Source organism: Zea mays, chromosome 2 (assembly GCF_902167145.1).
Source record: "Zea mays cultivar B73 chromosome 2, Zm-B73-REFERENCE-NAM-5.0, whole genome shotgun sequence".
Taxonomy (NCBI): domain Eukaryota; kingdom Viridiplantae; phylum Streptophyta; class Magnoliopsida; order Poales; family Poaceae; genus Zea; species Zea mays.
The window spans coordinates 206,144,829-206,161,171 of NC_050097.1; the positions used below are offsets into that span (position 1 = coordinate 206,144,829).

Sequence of the window (16,343 nt, forward strand, 5' to 3'; positions counted from 1 at the left end):
GTTCGAAGGATCAAATAGATGATTGCTTAACTAAGGGTCTAGGAGTAAAAGAGTATCATATATGTAACAAGATGGGGATGATTGATATCTATCACCCATCTTGAGGGGGAGTGTTGGGCCGTGTCTGTCCTGTGTGTGAAGCCCAAGAGGCTTGTGTATAAATGTATTGTATCAGTTGCATGTGTGTGTTCGAGAGACTTCTCAAAACCCTACACCAACAATTATTTATGAGTAATATTATCACCAGTAATACCTCACTTATAGTTGAACACGAGACACTTAAGAAGGAAGTAAGGGTGTGTTTGGTTTGACTTTTGGCTTTTGCCCCATAAAAGCCAAAAGCCAAACCAAAGGGTTGCGTCCAGAAAGAAACTTTTTGTAAAAGCCGACTTTTTCGCAGTGCAAAACTGAAAGCACAACATGACCTGTTTTTAGTGGCTTTCAGATAGAACTATGAAAACATATATCGAAGAACTTTTAACGACTTTTAGTGGTTTCCACCAAACGATTTTTAGTTTTTTAACAGCTCACAGCCCACATCAGCTTTTTCCACAGCTCACAGCACACAACAACTTTTTTCACAGCCACAGCCCAACCAAACAGACACTAAATGCGCTCACTGCTTTAGCCTTTAGGTAAGCCTACAGGCTATGGTAACGAGGCCCACTATGTGTTTAGATAGTCAAAGATTTTCTCTCGACAAAGAGAGATTAGGCTTATACCCCAAAAGTGGCAAGACAAACTTTGTAACTTACTAAGGGTGTGTTTGGTTTGGCTTTTGACTTTGGCTTTTACCCTCTAAAAGTCAGAAGCCAACCAAAGAGCTGGATACAAGAAGCAACTTTTTTTAAAAGCCGACTTTCTCGCAGTGCAAAACTAAAAGCACTCCCGGATTTGCTTTTAGTGACTTTTGGATGGAACTGTGAAAACATTTATCGAACAACTTTTAACGGCTTTTAGCGGTTTCCACCAAACGGTTTTTAACTTTTTAACAGCTCACATCACACAACAACTTTTTTCACAACTAACAGCCGACAACAACTTTTTTCACAGCCACAGTTCAACCAAACAGACCTTAAATTAGTTTATTTGTGAATAGCAAGGGTCAGTTTTGTCCAGGTACAAGCGGATACAATCTTTCAAAGCAATGTACCAAGAGCGCTCACTATTGAGAATGATCAATATAAAAAACTAGTGAGTGCGAGAGCATCAAGCACTCTAAACAATGAACACTAGCAGCCAACCCACGGTCAGTCATCTCTCTAATTAAAGAGGGGAAGAAAATTCTAATTCTAATTCTAATTCTGCGAATTTTAGAGGGATTCGGTAGGTTCATGGCACCTTCACACGTTCACACAGAAAGAAGCTATGTGATGCTTCTAACATGTTGTCCAATAGGTGTATATATTATTTATAATCTAGTTTAGGGGCATCAGATACTCCTACGAACCTTATGTGTACGCATGGCAGCTTCGTCTGTTTCCAATTTTCCATACGACACACTTGCAGTCTCTCAGCCTATGGTCATCGTGGACACGAGCTCACACTGACACTGACTGACAGAGTCAATGGCGACGGGCGTGCTTGATAGGCGCGCCCCAACTAACACGACGTCGGTCCTCGATGACTGACTGGGTATATATGCCATGGGTCACCCCTTCCGCCAATCCAGTCAGGTTCGTCGTCCGGTCGCCGCCACCTAGTTGCTGCCAGTCCAGGCTGGGAAATCGTATCGTCAGGGAGAGCAGCATGAAGGGGCGGCTGCTGCTGCTGCTGTGGGCGTGGGCGGCCGCCACATGGGTGTCCGTCAGCGCCGTGACTCGCCTCGGCAGAGGCGTCGCCGGAGAGCAGCCGCTGTCCAGGATCGCCGTCGAGAGGGTGGTCCTCGCCGTCAACGACGCGGCGTACGTCAAGGCGTCCCCTCTGGTTCTCGGGCACAAGGTAAAGCTCGGCTCCAGTTCGCTTCTCTCTCACCACCGCTCTTGCGGTCTTGCTGGAAAGTCGATTTGTGGTTCACTGCAGGGCGAGAACAGTGAGTGGGCGGACGTGGAGTTCTTCCACCCGAACCCGTCCGACGACGACTGGATCGGCGTCTTCTCTCCCGCAAATTTCAGGTACCGGCCATGGCCGAACTGAGTGGCACAACCCAATTACCCAACCCAATCAGTTGGGGGATCACGATGCTAGATTTGCAAAACCATATGATTTGATGTTCTTGTTTGGGCGCTTGTCAGTGATGCGATCTGTGAGGCTGAGAATACGGGTACCCCAGTGCTGTGCACTGCACCTATCAAGGTCGGCATGTAGTGCCCTTGACTTTGTGTACAATAGCACGCCGAGTTTCAGAGCCTCTGAATGTCCTTTTTCTCTCTCTCTCTCCCCGTATCTTCATTGCAGTACCAGTTTGCAAACTTCGAAAACGATGGCTATAACAAGACTGGAAAGGGCTACCTCAAGCTTCAGTTGATCAACCAGAGGGAAGATTTCTCATTCGCGCTTTTCTCAGGTGGTCTCTCAAAGGTAATTCTGAAAGAAAAAAAAGACAGTACCTTTTAGACTCGTCTGCTTTTCCCATCTGATGAACAAAAAACAAAACACTCCTGTACCAGCCCAAGCTGATTTCTGTCTCCAACAAGGTAGCCTTTGCTAATCCAAAGGCACCAGTGTACCCGCGTTTGGCGCAAGGGAAGTCTTGGAATGAAGTAAGCCTTCTTGCCATTCGACAAAAAGATCGTAGGAGTAGTATTCTGCTCTGAACTCAACTTTGTATCAGAACGGGAGAAGATCGCATTGTGGAGATAACTTAACTGTAGACGACCAGTAGTCACCAATCTAAGAATGGCGACTATATTATTATTGTTTTTTTTTCGTAGATGACAGTCACCTGGACAAGCGGCTACGATATTACAGAAGCAGTTCCTTTTGTTGAGTGGGGTGAGAAAGGAGGTCGACGACTTCTTGCTCCAGCTGGAACATTAACATTTGACCGAAATAGCATGTGTGGTAAGAAGCTACTATACTGCCGAACTCTGTGGGGATGAACAAGAAAAAAAAAAAGAGGCCTTTGAGAAGTTCACTGCTTACATTACATGTGATGTGTCACCAATCTTTTCATCCTAATCTGCAAACTCAGGCTCACCGGCACGAACTGTTGGTTGGCGCCATCCTGGTTACATCCATACTAGCTTCCTGAAGGATCTGTGGCCAGACTCGCCGTATGGGTTCTGTCTTGCATACATATCATCTATTCAGAAGTTTCCATGTTTTAACATGTTCCGGAACCGTGACAGATTCAGAGACCATAAGCGACATGGCCATTGCGAAATTTCAGGTATACTTACAGGCTTGGCCATAGGCTGATGAATGGGACCCGCGTCTGGAGCAAGTCATACAGCTTCAAAGCGTCGCCTTACCCTGGGCAAGATTCTTTGCAGCGAGTTGTCGTATTTGGGGACATGGGAAAGGTACCTACCTACCTACATCGTTTCTGAAAATGTCTACCTAGTTTCAGTGAGATAAAAACAAACTGGTATTTTTTTTTTCTTCTTCCATTCGCAATTGTACTGAACCTTCTGATGAGCTAGCTCTTCACAGGCAGAGGCTGATGGTTCGAACGAGTTCAGCGACTTCCAGCCCGGTTCGTTGAATACTACTTACCAGATCATCAGGGACCTCGAAGACATCGACATGGTGGTCCACATTGGGGACATCTGCTACGCGGATGGCTACTTGTCTCAGTGGGATCAGTTCACTGCACAGATCGAACCGATTGCTTCAAGGGTGCCATACATGATTGGCCTGTACAGTACTCCCTTGTGTTCCTCCCATGTTCATGCACACCGCCGTTTACGATAACGAGATCCTTCTTTCTTCCTTTTTTTTTGCAGCGGTAACCATGAGAGGGATTGGCCTGGCACTGGTTCATTCTACGGGAACCTTGACTCCGGTGGAGAGTGCGGCGTCCCTGCCCAAACTGTGTTCTACACTCCAGCTGAGAACCGTGCAAAATTCTGGTATCCGCAATAGTGTCTCAGTCAGTATAGCGCCTTAATTTGGTTCTGCTCACACTGACTCAACATTAACACAATCCCTTCGTCATCAGGTACGCGACGGACTACGGCATGTTCAGGTTCTGCATCGCAAACACGGAAGAGGACTGGAGGCCGGGGACCGAGCAGTACAAGTTCATCGAGCAATGCCTGTCGTCGGTCGACAGGCAGAAGCAGCCGTGGCTCATCTTCCTCGCGCACCGCGTTCTCGGCTACTCCTCCTGCACCTACTACGAATCGGAGGGCACGTTCGAGGAGCCCATGGGGCGGGAAGCGCTGCAGGAGCTCTGGCAGAAGTACAAGGTGGACATCGCCTTCTATGGCCACGTCCACAGCTACGAAAGGACATGCCCGGTCTACCAGGTGTGTGTGTGTGTATGCGCGCGCGCGCCTTCCGTTTTCCATTTACAAACATATGACTAGGATCTTCCAATTTTCGCAGTCTCAGTGCGTCGTCGATGGATCCGACCACTACAGCGGCCCGTTCCAGGCGACGACGCACGTCGTTGTCGGCGGCGCAGGAGCCAGCATTCTCGATTCTGAGTTCACCACCTCGAAGATCCAGTGGAGCCACTTCACCGACTTCGACCACGGGTTCGTCAAGCTCACGGCCCTCAACCATTCCTCCCTGCTGTTCGAGTACAAGAAGAGCCGCGACGGCAACGTGTATGACCATTTCACAATCTCACGCGACTACCGGGACATCCTCGCTTGCTCCATCGACAACTGCCCCCGGAGCACACTGGCTTCCTGAAGTCCCACAGTAGTTGCAGACCAGAAATTTTAGTTCGTAGCTTTTCTGTACTGCACCGACCAATAAATGAGGCCTTTTCTTTTTTAATAATATATAATTATATGCATGCACTATTTTCTTGTACCTATAGTCATAAATGTTAGAAGCCAATTTCGATAGCAATTTAATCTAGGAAAAAATTAAGCATGGGAGATCAAGAGATAGAAAACTTATCGTCATCATATGCATAACTCTAGAAGTTATGATGGAAAACTTTCGATAACTTCCCCTACAACACTAAGGACGTGTTTGACATGACTCTGCTTCATCTTAGAGTAGCTTTACTACAAAATTCTAGAGGGCTAGAATTTAGAACCAGTAGCAGTGACAGATAAATAACTTAAAACTTTATATCTAGGTTCTTTTTAGAGATTTCAAAGCAGCAATATCCAAAAATTTATACCACGTCTCTAGAAACTCTAAGGACTAGTTTGGGATCCACAATACCGGAGGGGATTGGAGAGGCTAAAATCCCTCTCTTATTCAAAATTGAATTTGAGGGGGATTCTAGCCCCCTATTTCCATGTGGTTTTTGGAATCCCAAACTAGCCCTAAGGAGTTTTTAACTCTGGAGTTATGGTGTCTAACATGCTCGGGTCAGCTCCTTTTTAGAGTTTTGGTATAGAGTCATGCCAAATATACACGCTAACTCCCCGACTTCCAAACTCCTCCCTGAAACTCCTCGCATCCTGTGACTCTCTGACTTCTTGAGTTTATGAGCGGCAAAACACCATCATGTCATCCCTCGAAACGTCCTCGCACCACACGTACAGGTAGGGGTGGAAACGAGCCGAGCCGAGTTCGGCTCGGCTCGCTGCGGCTCACTCATGTATTGAGGGCTCGCCCATCTCGCGAGTTCGAAAAAGCGGCTCGGCTCGGCTCGCTCCTGGCTCGCCGAGCCTAGACATAAACGTAAATATGCTCTATAAATTATAATATAAAATCTTAAAAAATATTTTAAATAACATATTTTAAATTAGTAAAATAGATATATCACTAATATAATATATAAAATAGATTATTTTTGTATAGTAATCTCAAATAACATAAATTAATTGTCTACTCGGTACTAATATTATATGCTAATTAAGATTTTATGTAACGAATTGTTTTGGGTCGAGCCACGAGCCAGCTCACGAGCTGCACCGAGCCGAGCCGAGCTGGCTCGCTCTTTTCACGAGCCAGAAAAATAGGCTCGGCTCGGGCTCGTTCTGAGCGTCGAGCCGGTCCGAGCCGAACCGGGTTGCTGTGAGCCGAGCTAGCTCGTCGAGCTCGAGCTTTTTTTCCAGCCCTACGTACAGGGAGTCTATCTCCAACGGTTCTCCCTACATCTCCCCTTGCCTCCCTATACTTTATTTAGGTCATTTTTAACTCTAATTAAGGACCCCTTTGGCAGGGCTCTGGCTTCTCCAAAAACGGCTTTGGCTCTGGCTCACGATGTGAAACCACTTCTTTAGATGAGCCAAAGCTATTCTAAAAAATCATTTGACAAAACGGCTTATAGGTTGTTTTTCAGAAAGACCCTTGTATATGTATATCTCTTCTGTACGTGGCTAGGGATTGAGGGCAGGACCAAAAAATAATAATTTGGACTGGTGGGAGGGCTATTGTGCAAAAATGACGTGAGCTGAAGCCGGGTGAGCCACTTTTTTTGGCTCATGCCCTCTAGTTCATTTTGGAAAAGCACTTCACTGGTGAAGCCATTTAAAAAAGAGGTGTTTGACACAACTTTTGCATGAGCCAGAGCGGAAGCTGAAAAATAAGCCCTACCAAAGGGGCCCTAAGTATTATGAGATGATAAAAATATGTATTACGGTACTTGCGTACTGCAAATTTTGTATAATTCTTTAAAATTTCAAAAATGATAAATATATATTAATTAACTGAGTTATATTGTATATTGGGAGTTGTATAGGGAGAATGGTGGGAGACAAAGTAAATGTTGGGGATGAATCTTTAGAAAGAGGTAGTAAAATATATTAGAAAGTATATATAAAGAAAAATCATATATGACGAATGGTTGGAAGGAAAGTGACTTGTTAAACCGTTGAAGTATAAACTTTTTTGGGTCTCTAAATGCTTTAAATATAGTCCTATTTCAAATTTTAGAACACTATTTTAAAATTTATTGTTGGAGATGCTCTAACCACACCCGCCTCAAAATAAACAGAAGATCCACTTATTTCTCGTCCTCTTTTCTCTCTTTGGCTAACCGTAACATGCAATGCACAATCTCGTTCCCTTCCAATTCTGGTTCCACCTCCCTCTCCGAATCAGGTAAGATCCTATCTGGTGACTAATTTTGATCCCTGATAATCATTAGGTATTTGCACATAACGGATTGAATTCGTTGTAATGTATATGAAATAAACTATTTTGTTCCAAATCAACTTTCGTTTCGTTTAAGAAACATGCAAAAAGATTATTAGATCAGAAACAAAATCGTTGCAATATATAATATCTGCATGAAATTTATTTCGTTCTTGTCCCATATCAACCTATTGATGCACTTGCCGGTTCATTTTAATTCTAAGTTATTGATGAATCAAGAGATTACAAAATTTTAGGTGGCGAAATTACATGGATACGAATGTTTGGCCTTTTGTACTTTGGAACCAACACAAATGACTGCTTGATTTTGTCTATGTGATTTCCTGTTATTTAGACCCCGTTTGGTTAGTCCCTCTGTTTGTCATATTTAGTCCCTAAATTACTAAAGGGGTGACTAAAACAGAGTCTAAGCTGTTTTAGTCTCTAGTCCCTTAAGGGGTGACTATAAGGGACTAAATCGTTCCACTTTTTGTCCCTCCTTTGTTTCAGTTGCGCTAATGGCGGAAGAATGCTAAGGGATATTTTAGTCCTCTTATGATTCATTTAATGTATTTTAAATACTTTTAGTCCCTATAGAACCAAACATGATATGGACTAAACTTTAGTCTCCTAACAAAACTTTAGTCCCTGGACTAAAGGAACCAAACAGATCCTTAGTTTGCTTCACGTAATTTTATTCGCGAATACGCAGAAGAACTGTGTATTAATATATTAAGAAAGAAAGGAAAAGGTCTAAAAACATACCAGATACAAACGGCTCCTTATGGAGGTCGAAAACACAAGAACAAAAAAAACTCATCTAAGGGGGTGTTTGAATGCGCTAGAGCTAATAGTTAGTTGGCTAAAAAATTGTTAGTGGAATTAGCTAACTAACAAATAGCTAGCTAACTAATAACTAATTTACTAAAAGTAGCTAATAGTTGAACTATTAGCTAGGGTGTTTAGATGCCTCCAACTAATTTTAGTCACTAACTATTGACTCTAGTGCATTCAAACACCACCTAAAACATAAGTCAAAAGCCACCACTAATCTAGCTAACACGGGCGAGAGAGAGGCACAACAAGAAAGCCTTAAGGCCAGATGCACCTAAGACCTCTAGCCCCAGCCATACCCCACATAATTGCATCCTCCTGGATGTGCCGAAAGATATTTCCAGTGCTCGAGGATGCTCCATCGAAGACACATGTGTTTTGATGCTTCCAAAGCCGACTAGCCACAAGGATTGCCAGCATGTTAAACCTTTTCTTCTGAACTTTTGATACTTGGCCTTCAGCACTACTCACCAATCTTGGAAATTCATATCCTGAGGCCCTGGTATCAAGAACTGTAGCCCCACTTTACATAAAACCTGCTACCAAATGTTTCTAGAGAACACGCAAGAGAGCAAAATATGTTGGGCTGTTTCATGTAGCTTGTGGCTCACAAAAGATGTTGGACTGCTGATAGGCTGCAGAAACGAGGACTCCCACACCCTGAAAGTTGCCCTCTTTGTGATCAAGAATTTAAAGATATTGATCACCTGTTGGTGGGGTGTGTTTTTTCTAGACAATTCTGGTACAGATGGCTCGGACAGGTCAACCTGCAGGGCCTCACTCCTTAGCCGGGCGATAAGAGCACTATGCATTAGTGGAAGAAGGCCTCTGATCAATTGCAGGGCATTGCTGCGGAAGGGCTTAATTCCCTTCTCATTCTAGGGTTCTAGACACTTTGGAACCACAAGAACTGCTGTATTTTTGAGATGCTCATTCCTGATGTTGCTTCGCCCATTAGGAAAATTGAGGAGGAATTGGAGCTGTGGGAGATGGCAGGGGCCAAGAGTCTTTCTCTCCTAACAGCTCTCGTTCCTGTGTTTTAGCTGGGTATAGTTCCTTTAGCAGTCTATCGTCTGAGGTTGTTGTGTAGTTTATTTACTGTTTTTTTGTCACCGTTTGGTGTTCCTCTTTGTTCCTGTATTTGGTCTACTTTGGACCTTCTTTTTCTTTTTAATATAATGATGCGCAGCTTTCCTGCACATTCGAGAAAAAAACATATTATTTTTATGGCCAACAGAAGCTACAAATATTTCAAGTGTCCTCATTTGAGGTTCCTTATTTAGGATATAAATATAGTTCTTTTATCCACAACAGTGTACCATTCAACATCAGCGCACAGTCGAATTTATTTGATTCATGGTTTTGTTTTGCATTGCGTTGGCAAACAGTCTTAATTGACTTGTTAAATGAGAACATACAACTCGTAGAGCTGGTCCACCGACGTGCGACATATCATATGGCTTTTAGAGTAATCAGATAGACTTCCGCCCACCTAACTATTGTATTGAGTCTTTGACTTAGTTCCATTTTCTTGGATGTGTAGTTTTAAATGTTGCGACAAATGCCACATCGTTTTGAATTCTGATGTCGTACACACCATCTTCTACTTTGTCAAGCATGTTTGTGTCATGCCTTAGACAAAGCTGCAATTCGTTCTGTTGCTTCATGTAGTCCGATGCTTCTATGACTGGCGAAGGGCTTGCCCATTTGTTGTGCTACTGGTCTGTTAGCTTTTTCGCAGAGAGAACTTTTAAGAGTGAAAACGACATCCTAATTGAGATTGTTTGATGCACCTGAAGTTTCAAACCATGGCATAAATTGGATGTCGATGTATGTCCACGTTCCTGCATTTTGTGCCTTCTTCTTCCAACCTAGCTATTTTGCTGAGCTATCAAGGTAGGCACAACCTTAATTTGTTTCTCTTTGAGTAAGTCTAAGAACGTCACATCACCATTATTAAAAAGGAAATAGCAGGGAGTTTGCAGACAACCAAAGCTAACTGGCCAAGAAGATGATACCCTTAACTTGTATGATTCTACAAGGACACTGGGTTCTTCTTGAAACCAGCGAACATGTTGCCTTATGTGATTAGAACTTCATTAGAGCTACCATTCGCGGATTCGCCAAGGTTACAGCAGATGTCACTGCTTACTGCATCGTCTCCTTGGACAAGTATGGTCACACATCCCCGTTCCTTCATTGTCTCTACCATTGGTCTTCCTTGGTAAGGCTAAACTTCTTTAGGCGCCGTCGTCATTGTTGCTTGCCAGATTCTTTTATACTATAATATACGTAGTATATTGCCGCATGCCAGCGTAACATTCATGGTTGTGAGCAGAATATTGCTACGCAGTCGACCATGATGTCTTTGAATCCCTAATTGACTATGATCGTTTGGGTTAAAATATATATGTTCTGCCAATCTGCCTTGATCTGTGTGTACAGAGGATTCTATGGTTCTTCGTAAGACTTTGTCTCATCGGGTTGTTGTTGACTTGAAGCCACCCATTACCCTTCATTAATTCCCCGATAGCTAGCATAACATTTTCTTGACTTCCCAACCTCTAAGTTGCTTGATGCATCGGATTCCTCTGCAAGTGGCTATTGTTTATCAGTGTCTATGAAAAGTTTATATAAAGACTGTTTCCCTTTGCAATTGCCTGGTGCTGCTGATCTAGCAACTAAGGGGCTTCTTGAAGTATGTATATGAACATTGTTTCCCATCTCTTTTTCTTCTTCTTCTTCTGGATTTGTATGAAATGGAAGCAGAAGTGTGTTGTCGCTCTGGTGCTTTGATTTCATTGCAAATGGGCTATGATGGCAGGAAGGTGCTCAAGACATGTGTTTCTTTGTAGCCAGGAGCCCAGGAGAGTCTGACTATCATTCAGCGGACAAGAACGGACCAGCATGGGTTCCCATGCTAATGGCAGCACCTGTGCAGGTGACGGTCCTCCACCAATGGAGAAGCGGAAAGAACCGGCTTTTCCTCTTAAAACAATGCCACTGCATGCTAACGGCTGGTTGAACGACATGAAGCTGTCCTCGCCTACTGCTGTCCCTGTGAACATTGGTAGCAACAGTGTTGCTTTTGATCCCATCTACCGAGCTTGGACTGTGAGTCTACATCTTACCTACTAACGTACTGAGACACTCGTAGTCGTAGCTGTAAGAGCTGGCATTGACAGCCAGTTTCCTTGTCATTTGCAGCAGAAGTATCCTTCAGCTCTGAACGCGTTTGAAAGAATTGTTGCCTGCGGCAAAGGCAAGAAGATTGCGCTGTTCTTGGATTACGATGGAACCCTCTCGCCAATTGTCGATGAACCTGACAATGCTGTCATGTCTGATCAGGTAATCGCGTTGTAGCATCAACCAATCTCTTAATCAAATTAAGATCGCGTTTTATTTCACTGATATTTTTTTTCTTCAATATCATATATACAGATGCGGGAGGTGGTGAGGAGTGCTGCACTGCATCTTCCCACTGCGATTATCAGCGGAAGATCTTGCGATAAGGTGGTGAACGCACTGTAGATTATCCTTCCCCGTGTGGGTTATATTTTATACCTGCACTCATCTCTCTTCCTGGCCTTTTCAAACTACTTTAGGTGTTTGATTTTGTTAGACTCACCGAACTGTACTATGCTGGTAGCCACGGGATGGACATCATGGGTCCAGTGGGAAAAACTGGTTCTGTCACTGACCATAGAAGCAGAGGCACTAACTCCAGTAAGAAGCAGGTGTGAAAAATACTTTAGTATTTTTTTTCAATCTTTATCACGTTTAGTGCAAAGAAGCAATGTATATTTCTTCAATCTGGAGTTTCTTTTTTTTCTCTTATTAATGTTTTTTTTGGTAGGACAAGGAGATGCAGATCTTTCAGGCTGCTAGCGAATTCTTACCAATGATCGACGAGGTAAAAGAAAAAGAAAAAGAAAAATCCAGCTCCATATACTTAGCGAGATCAAGGTATTCTCAGTGCAGCGCCATGTGATGCAGGTGTTTGGATTGCTCGTCGATAAGGTTAGGGGGATTGACGGCGCGCGAGTTGAAAACAACAAATTCTGCGTGTCGGTGCACTACCGCAATGTTAACGAGAAGGTGGAAAATTTTAAATTTACTAAAAACACGATGTGGAATGGAGAACCACGCAGGTACGTCACGTTGACACGTTCACAGGTTTACCGCTTCTGACGAATTTGAATTTTTTTTTCTCGTTCAAGGACTGGGCGCTCGTTGCACGGTGCACAGACGACGTCCTGAAAGCCTACCCTCGCCTCCGACTGAGTCATGGACGAAAGGTTGCATTGCACCCCCTGACAACCTGTTGCTCTTGAGGGCTGGAGATGAAACTAACTGCTGGGAGATGCAGGTTTTAGAAGTTCGTCCGATGGTAGACTGGAACAAGGGGAAGGCTGTGGAGTTCTTGCTGGACTCCCTGGGGCTAGCTGACTCCGACGAGGTGCTCCCTATCTACATCGGAGATGACCGAACGGACGAGGACGCGTTCAAGGTCCGTGGTCAATTTGGTTCTTTCCTTGTCATGTTAGAAAATGGACTTCGATGCTTTAAAACCTGCAGGTTCTACGGGGAAACAAACGGGGTTTGGGGATTTTGGTGTCATCTGTACCGAAGGAATCTCAGGCGTTGTACTCCCTGTTGGATCCACCTGAGGTAAATTCACGATTAGTAGTTTTCAGGGGGGGGGGGGGGGGGGGGGGGGGACAATTGTTTGTATTCAGATACTTGTCATTCCAACTGTAGGTCATGGACTTCCTGAAGAGACTAGTGAAATGGAAGGAGGAAGAAGAAGCACAACGAATAACAGTCAAGCAGTTGTTAGTATCTGTTGATGACTTTAGGGTTAACCTCTGACAAAGAGGGACTAGGGAACTCGACTGCACCTGATGCCAATTCTGCAGTCTATAGCCAATCTCTTCATTGTAGCCTAGTAATACATTACTGCATGGTATCTCTTCATTGGATGCCAAGAGGCCCAGGAAGAAGAATGTGAAGGTGTTTAGGCCCAACTGGGTGCATTAATATCTTGTTTAGTCTTTATATAGACAGCAGTGTCCGGTTAATTGATCCAACGAAGTAGCTGTTTGCAATTGCGGTGTTACTTTCTTGAAGTAATAGCAAACAAAAATCATGCACCCAAAATGTTACACATGGATGTATAAAAATAGCACACGGATAAGCTGTTTCAAACACTGGATGCCCAGTGTTACCCTCCATGTAGTATATATGTGCTCTCATTGGATTCACCAACTCTTGGAATGCTGTCTCTGATCACATAATCACTTGACAAGGAACCATCCCTAATGAGAAACGGACAGTTTATTATGAGATAACCTGCAAATCAAAATTGTGTGTTTCTGCAGGAGTGGTTGTGGCGTCAGGCAGTGAGATAGCCTCAAGAGGTCGTGCACAATTCAGTCCCAACAACAACCGGCTTGCTTCCTGGCAACAGGAAAAAGTTGCACAATATTAACGAGCTGAACCTAAATGTCATCTAGATATCCTCATATCAGAAAGCGCCTGGACCAGATGGCTTCATAGGACTTTTCTACAAGGGCTGTTTTGAGATGATTAGAGAAGACCTCTCCAAAGCGATCAATGATTTTTATCATCACAAATGCAAAAGTCTACATCTGGTCAATGAGGCAAACATCGTTCTTCTACCAAAAAGGGAGAACCCGGACAAGATAGACCTGTTTAGACCAATCAGCCTAATCCATAGTTTTATGAAGATTATAACCAAAATAATGGCATCAAGGCTGGCACCGCGAACGAATAAAATTGTTTCCACTACCCAAAACACCTTCATTCAAAAGAGATCAATTCATGATAACTTTCTATATGTCCAGAAGGTAATTAAAAAACTTCACAAGAGCAAACAGGCAGCTCTATTCGTCAAGCTAGACATATCCAAAGCTTTCGATTCTATTAATTGGGCATATCTCCTAGATGTCCTAAGAGCTCTTGGCTTCACCCAAAAGTGGAGAGATTGGATAGCCACCATCCTTGGTTCATCGTCTTCCAAAATCATTATTAATGGTCAACAAACTGAAGCAATCAAGCACATGCGAGGGGTACGTCAGGGAGACCCTCTATCGCCTTTTCTCTTCATTCTTGCAATGGATCCACTTCAGCGTATGATTGAAATGGCAGCCCATGAGGGGCTCTTGGGCCGGGTATTACCTAATGGGGCGAAGTTCCGCTGCTCCCTATATGCAGATGATGCGGGAGTGTTTGTTAAAGCAGATAAAATAGACCTCAAAGTCCTGAAAAGAATTCTGGAAGCTTTCGAAGGTTGTTCGGGTCTAAAGATCAATTTTGAAAAAACGGAAATTTTCCCGATACGGTATCCAGAATCTTTATGGCCAAATTTAGTGGAAGTTTTCCCTGGAAAGTACTCAAAATTCCCTGGAAAGTATCTCGGTCTACCACTCCACTTTAGGAATATAAAAAGAATTGAATTCCAGCCAATAATAGAGAAAATCAATAAAAGGCTAGCCGGCTGGAAAGGTAGACTTCTTTCAAAGGCAGGTAGGGAAACCTTGGTTAAATCTGTGTTGACCGCGCAACCGATTTATCTACTAACTGTTTTCCCAGCTCAAAAATGGTTACTTAAAAGGATTGATAAGATCAGAAGAAATTTCCTTTGGAAAGGAGAAAATATGGACTCATGCAAAGGGGGTCATTGTCTGATGAATTGGGCTACAACTTGTTTACCAAAGAATAAGGGGGGGCTTGGCATCCTTGATCTAGAGCGCTTTGCAAGAGCGTTAAGACTTCGTTGGCTGTGGCTTCGGTGGACAGATAAAGATAAAGCATGGACTAGCTTGCAACTCCCTTGTGATAAAACAGATGTTGATCTATTCAATGCATCACAACTGTAGCAATTGGAAACGACAAAACAGCTGATTTTTGGAGATCGAACTGGATTCAAGGTCAGACGCCAAGGAACATTGCACCAACCTTATACATGAAAGCCAAGAGGAAGAATATCACGGTGTACCAAGCCCTTAGAAACAATCGCTGGATGCACTTCTGCTCTCCTTACACACAAGATGGAGAAATAAAAGAATTCATCTCCCTCTGGCAGGGTATCAGTAACACACATGGACTCAATGATCTCGAGGATACTATTTTATGGAGGTGGACGGCTGATGGGAAATACAGCACAAGTAGCGCCTACAAAATTCAGTTCACCACGAACTTTTGTAAAATGAAAATCTGTCCTATCTGGAAGGCGAGAACTGAGCCCAAATGTCGCTTCTTTGCATGGACCTTGTTGCATAACAGAATTCTGACTGCGGACAACCTCCGAAAGCGGGGATGACCTTGCAATCCAATTTGTTGCCTATGCAACTTATCACAGGAAACTGTGGCCCATTTATGTAAAGACTGCCCGTTTTCTGTCGAGGCGTGGGGCAGGATCCTTTCTTGGGCCAATCTGTCCTTCCTACGTGGCATTTCTAGCCCCAGATCGTTGTACGATTGGTGGAAGAGATTAAGGAGTCGTTGCTGCAAAGAGTCAAAGAAGATTTTCGATGGGCTTCTCATCTGCTTCTGGTGGAATATATGGTTGGAAAGAAACAACAGAATTTTTCAGGGACAACAGAGATCTACGGCCGAAGTTGCACAACTGGTGAAAGATCAAGTTGAGAACCTTTTTTTAGTGTAGCTTAGATAGATCAGTGGATGGTGGCTTTTTTTGTGTTTTGTATTTGGTCCTGTGGGTTATCTTATTTTTCCTTCATCTAATACAATGAAGAGGCAAGTCTTTTGCCGCTTCCTTTCAAAAAAAAAAAAATATCCTCATATCCTACGACGCAATGGAATAAACTGGGAGTTGAGTACATGTACAGCAGGGTATAATATTTATGATTCTCTGGAATCAGGCTAACCATTACATCTGAAGCTCTGACTAGGAACAATAAAGGACACAATTTCCATCAATTTTTTTTTGTTCGAAGAGGCCTGCGAACACGGCTAGGGATAGGCACCTAACCATTAGTATGGATGTTACAAGAAACATGTTTATACTCGATGTCAGATAATTATAACTCGCTAATACGTGAAGAGAAAGTGATTAGTTGGCATATACAACAGAGCCGCTTGATAACTAATTAGGTCAATTCAGATCAACAAAACTGCTCACAAAATTCACAAGATTTCCCGGGGGCAGCTGGGCCCACTCTTTTTTTCCCTTTTTGAAACGCGAGAAATTTGCTATTTTGCCACTCTCAAATTTGGCTGCCTGTTATTATGCCATCCCGTGTCTATGACTGGTGGGACCGTCTGTGTCTATGATTTGTGGGTCCGTATACAACAGAGCCGCTTGATAACTA

General features: G+C 43.5%; 2 protein-coding genes across 3 annotated transcripts; both read left to right on the forward strand.

Moving 5' to 3' along the window:
* Nucleotides 1-1,492: 1,492 nt before the first annotated feature.
* LOC100217141 (uncharacterized) lies at nt 1,493-4,973 on the forward strand. Its single transcript, NM_001415918.1, has 12 exons — nt 1,493-1,941; nt 2,023-2,114; nt 2,235-2,295; nt 2,398-2,520; nt 2,610-2,702; nt 2,874-3,003; nt 3,134-3,215; nt 3,332-3,464; nt 3,595-3,800; nt 3,888-4,013; nt 4,103-4,412; nt 4,492-4,973. Exons 1-12 carry the CDS (start codon nt 1,624-1,626, stop codon nt 4,801-4,803), a joined length of 1,986 nt encoding a protein of 661 aa, NP_001402847.1. The 5' UTR covers nt 1,493-1,623; the 3' UTR covers nt 4,804-4,973.
* Nucleotides 4,974-7,058: 2,085 nt separating this feature from the next.
* Nucleotides 7,059-13,083, forward strand: LOC103647672 (probable trehalose-phosphate phosphatase 10). Of its 2 annotated transcripts, none has more exons than XM_008672182.2 (11): nt 7,059-7,119; nt 10,842-11,100; nt 11,194-11,334; nt 11,428-11,499; nt 11,592-11,723; nt 11,843-11,899; nt 11,983-12,084; nt 12,207-12,284; nt 12,356-12,496; nt 12,565-12,657; nt 12,748-13,083. In XM_008672182.2, exons 2-11 carry the CDS (start codon nt 10,894-10,896, stop codon nt 12,856-12,858), a joined length of 1,134 nt encoding a protein of 377 aa, XP_008670404.1. In that variant the 5' UTR covers nt 7,059-7,119; nt 10,842-10,893; the 3' UTR covers nt 12,859-13,083. The 2 variants fall into 2 exon arrangements, with proteins under 2 accessions (XP_008670404.1, XP_020404158.1); XM_020548569.1 differs by lacking the exon at nt 7,059-7,119 and adding an exon at nt 10,451-10,684.
* The last annotated feature ends 3,260 nt before the right edge of the window (nt 13,084-16,343 follow it).